This window comes from Oryzias latipes, chromosome 3, assembly GCF_053564925.1.
Source record: "Oryzias latipes strain Hd-rR chromosome 3, Olatipes_Hd-rR_3.1".
Classification (NCBI taxonomy): Eukaryota; Metazoa; Chordata; class Actinopteri; order Beloniformes; family Adrianichthyidae; genus Oryzias; species Oryzias latipes.
The window spans coordinates 17,439,603-17,448,802 of record NC_136239.1 but is presented as its reverse complement, the minus strand read 5'-3'; the positions used below and the strand labels follow the sequence as shown (position 1 = coordinate 17,448,802).

The window sequence follows — 9,200 nt, the reverse complement described above, 5'->3', positions numbered from 1 at the left end:
GCTGTGGCCCGTTTCTGTTCCCTCTTCAGGCTGGCTCCGCTTGTATCTCTGACAGCTCGAGTGAGAAAAACTCTTTCTGAATTCAACTCTTTCTGGCCAACGCGATGAGCCTTTTGCATCAGAAGGCATCCCCGAGTCTCAACAAAGAAAATCATCATGCAAAAAATAAAAAATAAAACAATTACAATAATTTTTGGGTTCTTTTGGATTTTTTGCTCTGTTTTTTATTTTACATCTAGTGAAAACCTCACACGACATTCACAGTAGCATGAGTTGGAGAGCTCATTTGCAAAAACAATGAGAGATTTAGTGCTAGAAGGCCAACTCTTTCTCCATTCCGCGAGGCTCGTGTCAAGGGGGGGCCCAACGCAGAGGAAGGCTGGAGCCTTTTGCGTCTGAGGCACACACGCCTGCAGGGGAGGGAATGAGAGGCAGGCTGGATTTGTGCAGGGGAGCGACTGAAGGCAGGCTGGATCGTGCTTTGTCTGAGAGCCGCCCGCAGGCAGACCGTTGAGCTGTGGCCCGTTTCTGTTCCCTCTTCAGGCTGGCTCCGCTTGTATCTCTGACAGCTCGAGTGAGAAAAACTCTTTCTGAATTCAACTCTTTCTGGCCAACGCGATGAGCCTTTTGCATCAGAAGGCATCCCCGAGTCTCAACAAAGAAAATCATCATGCAAAAAATAAAAAATAAAACAATTACAATAATTTTTGGGTTCTTTTGGATTTTTTGCTCTGTTTTTTATTTTACATCTAGTGAAAACCTCACACGACATTCACAGTAGCATGAGGTGGACAGCTCATTTGCAAAAACAATAAGAGATTTAGTGCTAGAAGGCCAACTCTTTCTCCATTCCGCTGAGCTTTTGGCTGTCGCGGTTCCCTCCCCAAGCTGGCTCCACATGTAATTCTGAAAGCTCGAGAGGGAAAAAAAAAAAAAAAAACCTTTCCTCAGGCCGCACCCTCAGAGGCAGGCCGGAGCCTTTCGCGTCTGAGAAACACAGGCAGCCCCCGCCCGCGAGTGAGCCGAGCGAGAGACAGGCTGGATGCCACGAGTCACACGGCAGAGCTGTGTGTCAGGCAGGGTTGGCTGAGCTGCGGACCGTTTCTGTTCCACCCCTGGGTTCGATACCCAGCTCGTGTTGTAATAAAAAAAGTCATCACACAAAAGAAATTTTCTGTGTTCTTTTGGGTTTTCTGTCCCGTTTTTACTTCGTTTTCATTTTTATTTCACAGCCAGCAAAAACCTCACAGAACACTCTAGACAGCAACGGGCAAAGAGCTCGGTGGCAAACTTTCTCTTCACTCTGCTGAGCTCCGGGCCCGTTCGGTTCACTCCCAGAGCTGGCCCTGCACTTAATTCTGACCGCTCGAGTGAGAAAACAAATCTTTCCCAACACCAGCCACGCTCCGCAGAAATCCGTGTCAAGCAAGCTGCAGAAGCAGAAGCAGGCTGCGGTCTTTCGAAACAGATGTCACAAGGCACAGGGCTCCGCTTCTGTCGGGAAGTCCCCACTCGCAGGCAGGCTCTCTACGGAGGCTCTCTGCAGAGGCTCAGGGTGCACTCTCAGAGGCAGGCCGGAGCCTTTCGCGTCTGAGAAACACACGCAGCCCCTCCCGGGGGGAAATTCGTTTGGATTTTCTGTTCTGTTTTTTTCTAATTTTTATTTTACAGCCAGTGAAAACCTCACGGAACATTTGCGATAGATTCAGGCGTAGAGCTCTAAGAAGGACATTCTCTTCAGTCTGTTCAGCTCTGGGCCATTTCTGTTCCCTCTCCAGGGTGGCTCAGGATGTAATTCTGACAGCCGGAGTGAGAAAACCCTTTCCGAACACAAGCGTTCTAACTTTGAAGCAACCTCAAGGAAGCCGAGCTGCAGCACAGCCCGCAGTCAGAGCCTGTCCCCTCTGACAGCACATGAAGCTCGACGGAAAGGCTTGGGGTGTGTGTAGGGAAAAATCCTGAGCGGCTCTGCGTGAAGTAAAGCCACTGAGCGCTGTTTCAAGGGGGGCCGAGGCAGAGGAAGGCTGGAGCCTTTCCTGTCTGAGGCACACACGCAGCCCGCGCCTGCAGGGGAGGAGAATGAGAGGAAGGCTGGACCGCGCAGGGGCAGGCTAGATCGTGCATTGGCTGAGAGCAGCCCGCATGCAGACCCTCTCCCCTCTGACAGCACATGAAGCTCCGTGGAGAGGCTCAGGTTTGGGTGAAGGGAACCGCACGAGCGGCTCTGCGTGGCTCAGGATGTAATTCTGACCGCTCGAGTGAGAAAACCCTTTCAGAACACAATCCACACACCACAGAGCTCTGTGTCGGGGGGCAGGGGGGCATCCTCAGAGACAGGCTGGGGCCTTTCGCGTCTGAAAAACACACGCAGCCTGCGCCTGAGAGTGAGCTGACTGAGAGACAGGCTGGATGCCACGAGTCACACCGCAGCGCTCTGTGTCAGGGAGGGCCGACTTTCTCCATTCCGCTGAGCTCTGACCGTTTCGGTTCCACCCTGGGTTGGATACCCAGGTCATGTTGTAATAAAAAAGTCTTACAAAATAAAAACAATTTCTGTGTTTGTTTGGATTTTCTGTCCTGTTTTTTATTTTTATTTTACAGACAGTGAAAACCTCACGGAATATTCGCGATAGCTTCAGGCGGAGTGCTCAAAGACCAACATTCTCTCCTTTCCGTTGAGCTGTGGTCCGTTTCTGTTCCCTCTCCGGGCTGGCTCCGCTTGTATCTCCAAATGTTCCAAATGTGAAGCAACCCCAAGGGGAGCCCAGCCCCAGAGCAGGCCGATCGCCTCCACTCTGACAGCACATGAAGCTCTATGGGAAGGGTTTGATGTGTGGCTCTGCGAGTCACATCACAGCGCGCTGTGTCAGGGAAGCCGAATCAGAGGCAAACTGAAGCGTGTCGTTGATGAGAGGGCGCAGACCAGATCGCGAAGGCTGGCCAGCGCTACGAGCCTTTTGCATCAGAAGACATCCCCGAATCACACAAAAAAAACAAACTATAATGTTTGGGTTCTTTTCGATTATTTGTTCTGTTTTTATTTTATTTTACACCCAGTGAAAATCTCACACAACATTCACAGTAGGTTTAGGTGGAGAGCTCATAGGATTCATAAGAGATTTGGTGCTACAAGGCCAACTCATTTTTTTCCCCTTCCGCTGAGCTCTCGGCTGTTGCGGTTCCCTCCCCAAACTGGCTCCAAATGTAATTCTGACAGCTCGAGTGGGAAGAAAAAAAAAAAAATCTTTCCGGACTCAAGCATTCTGAATGTGAAGATACCTCCAGAACGCCAAGCCTCAGAGCTTGCAGGCCAATTCTCTCCCCGTAAAGCTTAGAATCCCTGCTGACTCTGTTTATCCACTCGAACGAGGACAGAGTTGGCCTGTGGGCGCTGAGAGGCTTTGCAAGCTCAAACCAGCCCTGTTTGTAGGCCTTTCTTTGTGAATCGAACGCGTTGGATCGAAATATCCGTACCTTCGCGTAGACCCCTCAAACCGTTTCAACAGTTTTGCTTCTCGAATGTTCACACAGACACACGCGCACACAGACACCTTTGTACGACAGCAGTTCTCAGTTTTATTTTCAGAGGACATACAGGGCGGCACAGAGGACAGACTCGCTGATATCAAAACAGAACAGATTTTCAGTTACTCGAGTGGGAAACGAGGCATCAGGTCGCGCTACCAGACAGCTCGATCCCTTTCACTGGGACGCGTCTGTGTCGGCGTCCCTTCCCTGGCGCTCGGAGCAAAGGGGGCAAAAGGGGACAGTGCAGCCTCTGCAGATGCTCTTTCCGCAGCTCTTGCAGGAGATCAGCGTCTTTGTGTCCTTGGAGCGCGGGCATATCTGACATCGTTTTCTTTTGCCCTCGCTGCGCGCGCTCGTCCCGCCGGCTTCTTGCATGCTGACCATTAGGTCGTAGGCCGGCCTTGCGCGAGGAACACGCTTCCTGCGAAGTACGAGCGGTCTGACGAGATCTTTGCCCAGCTGCTCGAGGAAGATTCTCCTTCGGTTGCGGTTCCACGGCATCCAGTCCGGGTGCATTTCCCTCCATATCACGTACGCGTTGTACGCCGACATGTCGATCATGTTGTGGAACATGGCCAAGGGCCAGCGCTTGGTCATTCTCCTGCAGCTGTACGTGGCCAGCAGTTTGTCCAGGTTGTCCACGCCGCCCTTGGTTTTATTGTAATCCAAGATCATCTCTGGTTTTTTGTCCCTGCGTTCGTGGCATATTTCGACCCTCGAATGCTTCGTGCTAAGGAGCAGGACGTTTTTGTTCTTTTTGGGCACGTAGGAAAGGGCCGCGGCGCAGTCCGTAAAGGCGAACCTGGAGGAGAGTGCTTCTCGTCCGCGGGCCGACGCGAGCTCCGGAGGCAGTTCGGGTTTGTTGCTTTTGATCGTACCGAGCAGGGTGATGTTCCGTTTCAGGAGCTCGGTGGCGAGCGCGTACGAAGTGAAGAAATTGTCGCACGTGACGTTACGGTGCTCCAGTCCCCGGGTGAGATCCGAAACCACTCGGGACGCAAGGTTTGTCTCTCGAGCACCCGAAGCCAGCTTGCCCATGTACGGTTGGACCCTCCAAGCGTAGCTCGTCCTTGCGTCGCAAGCGACCCATAGTTTGAGGCCGTACTTGGTAGGCTTGCTGGGAATGTACTGTCTGAAAGAACAACGTCCTGCGTAGAGAAAGAAAAACAAAAGGAAGAGTTAAGACAGACGCGAATACGTCAAGGATACCCTGAGAACAGTAAAAAGGGAGGCTGAAACCGCACCTTTGAAAGGAACCATTCGTTCGTCCACAGTCACCTCGGGTCCGATGTCGTAAAGCCTGGGCAGCCGATCGCACCACTCTTCCCACACCTCTCTGACTGCGGCCAATCTGTCCGAAGCGCTCCTAGAGGCTCTCGTGCTTCGATCGTCGAACCTGAGCGTCGCAGAGCGCTGGTAAAAGCTTCTAAGGGACATGGTTGCCCCGAAGATCGGTCGTCCGCACTCGGGCTCCCACAGGCTCACCAACGCTTCGCCTCGAGACCTGTACACCCCGGCCAAGATCAGCAGTCCCACGTAGGCTCTCAGTTCAATCTCGTCCATGGGTTTCGGAGTCTTTAAGGCGTGGGCCTTATCGGCGCTATGGCGGTTGGTAGCTATCAAAATCAGTCTTTCTACATTCGGAGTGAAAAACAAAAGAAAAGAAGACAGGATGTCTTGAGCCCCCTCCCTCGCCTCAGTGGTAGGCCCTGAGGCCTGGTGAGGAGGGGACGCCCGGACGCTCGACCGATCACGCTCGTTCGCTGACCACTTTATTTCACCGTTCTTGGAGGAAAATGTATCCGGGTACACGCTCGCGCTCTCTGCGGCTGGTTCTTCCTCTATGTCTTCCTCGGCGTCTTCCTCAACGGCTTCCTCGACGTCTTCCTCGCCCGATGACCTGGGGCCCCGGTGCTGTTCTTCCGTTTCACTTTGAGAACCATCGAGCTCGTCCACGTCCGTTTCACACTCGTACAAATCCCAATCGGAGGGTTCGTCGCCTCTGCCCTGCCCTTCCAATTCATGCTGAGGACCCCCGGGCTCGACCGCTCCATCGTCAGGCTCGTGGGCCTCGTCCCGCGGCGGATCGGATCGCCTGTCCTCGAGAGTTTCACGGCCGACCTGACCGTGGCCCCCTCTGTCTCCGTCTCCCCCGCCCTGCCCTTCCGAGTCGTGCCGAGGACCCTCGGGCTCGACCGCTGCCGCATCAGGCTCGAGGGCTTCGTCCCGCGGCGGATCGGATCGCCTGTCCTCGAGAGTTTCACGGCCGACCTGACCGTGGCCCCCTCTGTCTCCGTCTCCCCCGCCCTGCCCTTCCGAGTCGTGCCGAGGACCCTCGGGCTCGACCGCTGCCGCATCAGGCTCGAGGGCTTCGTCCCGCGGCGGACCGTGGCCCCCTCCGTATCCCCCGTCTGAGTCCGAATCCCAGTCGTAGGGTTCATAGCGGCCCGGCTTCGGGGCCCCGCGCTGCCCTTCCGAGTCGTGCCGAGGACCCACGGGCTCCACCGCTGCCGCATCAGGCTCACGGGCTTTGTCCCCCGGCGGATGGGATCGCCGGCCCGCGCGAGTTTTGCGGCCGACTCGACCGTGACCCCCTCCGTCTCTGTGTCCCCCGTCTGAGTCCGAATCCCAGTCGTAGGGTTCGTAGCGGCCCGGCTTCGGCCCCCCGCGCTGCCCTTGCGAGTCGGGCCGAGGATCCTCTGGCTCGACCGCTCTTGTTCCCCGCTTGTGGGCCAGGGGCCTCGACCTGCTTCTTAGTGTTCTTTTGCGGCCTTTGTTCATCCTTAGCGCCGCCTATGACCTTAATGTACATGGATGAGCAAGCTCGAGTACGCCAATCATCCTTTCGGTTGACACACGACGAACTCCAGTGGTAATTTAGAGATGGCTTCGAGAGTTGAAATCGACATTGTGTGGTGTAAATACAGACGTGTCCGAATGAAATAAAACTCTGAAAACTGCACTGGTGTGTTTGAATTTACTTTTATTGTTTCCATCGTGTTTGTTCGCTTATTTTTTTTTTTCTTCTTCATTTTTTACACAGAAATTGGAATTGAAATGAAATACATCTCGCCCCTGTATCAACTTTCAAGACACAGACACTGGGTCATCCTCTTATTGTGTTTGTTCGCTCGTTTTTTTTTTTTTCTTCTTCATTTTTTACACAGAAAATGAAATGAAATACATCTCGCCCCTGTATCAACTCTCAAGACACAGACTCTGGGTCTTCCTCTTCTATGAAACGCACGACTCCGTCGTGCACACGAAACCCATAATGGGGACCGATCCGGGGACCCTTCAGGGTCCACAGGTCGCACACGTATTTGAGCGTCCTGCACATGATTTCAAACTTTTTTCCAGTCCAATGCTTTGAGCTCGTAGACTTGGGGACTCCTGTGAGGCTGGCCAACTGTTCGCCCATGGCGCGAAACTCAAGGGACCTTTCGCTCCCTCCGCCATCCTCTCCGTCCTGGGACCACAGTGCGGTCACGAGCTTGGCGCACCAAGAGCTGAACTTCTCTCGGTTGCGTATCGCGCCACTCAGCAACCTTTTGATTCCCAGCCCCACTGGAGTGAAGCTGTAGTCTGTTCCGCAGAGGGCCATGAACAGCAAGTGTTTGGATCGGACGCTCTGGTCCTCCTGCGCTCTGGCTTTGGCTCTCAGGAACAGGTGCCTTCCGGAGCGAGCCAGTCTGAGGTAACGGGCGTGAGTGGACTCCGGGATTGCTCCGTCCGCGTAGGCTTTGGCCGTGCGCTTGAGCCCAGCCGTGATCTTTACCTTGGTCTTCTGGGGGTCGGATCCGATCTCTGGTTCTGCTTCGCCCTCCCGGTCGACCTCTGGCTCGCGGGGGCGCTTAGATCCCCGCTCGACCGAGCGTGCTGCGTTACCGAAAAGTTGCGACGAGGGCGCGTTCCCCGCGCCTAAGACTTTCGGGTCATCCGCGCCGCACAGGACCGTGAAGGCGAAGCGTAACGTGTTTGCGCTGCGTGTGCCGGGGGGGTACGTTTTCTGGCTCTCCAGTGCCAGTTCACTCAGTTTGCTCCTCGCGTCAGACTCGAAGAACGCGCTCAGGAAAGCGACGTAAACCGAGCCTCGAACACCGCCCCGGTACAAGAACTCGTACACTGAGAGTTTGAACGCCTCGCCCCCGTGGCTCTCCAGAAGGCGACCCAGATCGGCGTGTCTTTCCGCCGCGCCGTTGGGCAACAGGTGGTGCTCTGCGGAGCCCAGGTCGCACAGTGCGCTCAGCCAGTCGTCTGTGGCACCCGGCGCTCTGTTGGCGGTCCGTCGGACCGCTGGCTCGACAAGGAGCTCGCCGAAGGGCGATTCGTGCATGGCTCTGTCCTCAGTGTAGCTTTTGTTGTCCAACCTCAGTGTCAGGCCGGGCCGTCCGCTCGCAGCGAGCACGGCTATCAGATCTGTGTCCCCTGTGCACACTGTCACTGAGCCCGTTAGGGCGTTGGCCAACTCCACCATCAGCGTGTCGGCCTCCGTTTCTCGACACTCGACGCAAGCCTTTAGCAAGCCCTGGAGCCGCTCGTCTTCCGGGCTCCCGAAAGCTGTCAAGAAAACTCCAGGCGTCCCCTCAGGCCTGTAGGTCTTGCCGTCGCAGTAGCTCAGATCCACGACGGGAAAATGGAGGGTCTCGATTTTGAAGTGGTCTGGCTCCGTGAGTGGACTGGCCCCCTCTCCCCCGCGCTCGTTGTGGAACGAGACCAGGTTGCTGGCGCGCTCGCCGGCGGTCTGGGCCCAGCGCGACTCGCCTACCGCCCCTGTGACTAAGAAAAAGCTGTCTCTCATGCCCACGTCGGCCAACAGTTTCATCGTGCCGTACTCTATCTCGGCCAGGTGAGCCTTACAGAACTTCAAGTGACCAGGGACCGTCCTGTTGGCCCTTTCTTCCCTCACGCTAGGCTTCTGCGCCCCCGGACCGTCTTTTACGAGCACGACGCATCGGCCGTGGGCCCTCTCTCTGACGTACCAGGATGCGAAATAGCTCGCCATCCTCGCGACCGACATCTCCGGTTCGCTCTCCCTGTAATCGCTTTCTCTGACTGTGTGTGTGACAATGAGATGGTCTATCAGGATCCAGTCCTGCTGTTCGCTGGGTTTCTCGATTACTTTGAAAGGGGACACGTCTGGGTTGGCCAGCATGCCGTGGAGCGCTTGGTGCCTCAGACCCATGTCAGTTCTAGTTGTCCGTCAGTTTCCATCCAGCGCTCGAACATGCGGGGCTTTTTATCGAGTGTCATGCCTGCGTGGGAGCCGTGTTCGGCTCCCACGTGATGCGGACCCAGGACCCCTGGGGGGCCCCGCTCGTCTCGGAGGAGGGCGTTGGGTGCGGTGGACGGCCTTGCGATCCCTGATCGGGGTAACGTCTCTGACGCACTCTGGCCTTTTCTCGGTTGAACATGACGTTCCTGTAACAGAGGTCCTTTGGGTCGATGCTCGCCCTGCCGCCAGAGCCTGGCTTTGGATAGGCCTGCACTCTCACGTTGACACAGGTCGGCGTGAGGCAGTTGAGCACCTGCGGACAAAGGCAGTTTATCCAGGGGAACTTGGTGCGCAGCGTCTTGGTCACGGAGGGCCTCAGACAGCTCCTTATGGTGACCGTGTTCGTGCCTGGCCTCACGATCACCAGGTAAGCGTTTGAGCGCTCCGCCACGCTCGG

The 9,200-nt window shown here is 55.6% G+C and overlaps 1 protein-coding gene across 1 annotated transcript; it reads right to left on the bottom strand.

The window, feature by feature from the left end:
- Positions 1-3,552: 3,552 nt before the first annotated feature.
- On the bottom strand, positions 3,553-6,475 carry LOC101157644 (piggyBac transposable element-derived protein 4). The gene is made up of 2 exons (XM_011486436.4): positions 4,773-6,475; positions 3,553-4,676 (listed from the first exon to the last, which is right to left on the bottom strand). Exons 1-2 carry the CDS (start codon positions 6,307-6,309, stop codon positions 3,703-3,705), a joined length of 2,511 nt encoding a protein of 836 aa, XP_011484738.3. The 5' UTR covers positions 6,310-6,475; the 3' UTR covers positions 3,553-3,702.
- Between the last annotated feature and the right edge of the window lie 2,725 nt (positions 6,476-9,200).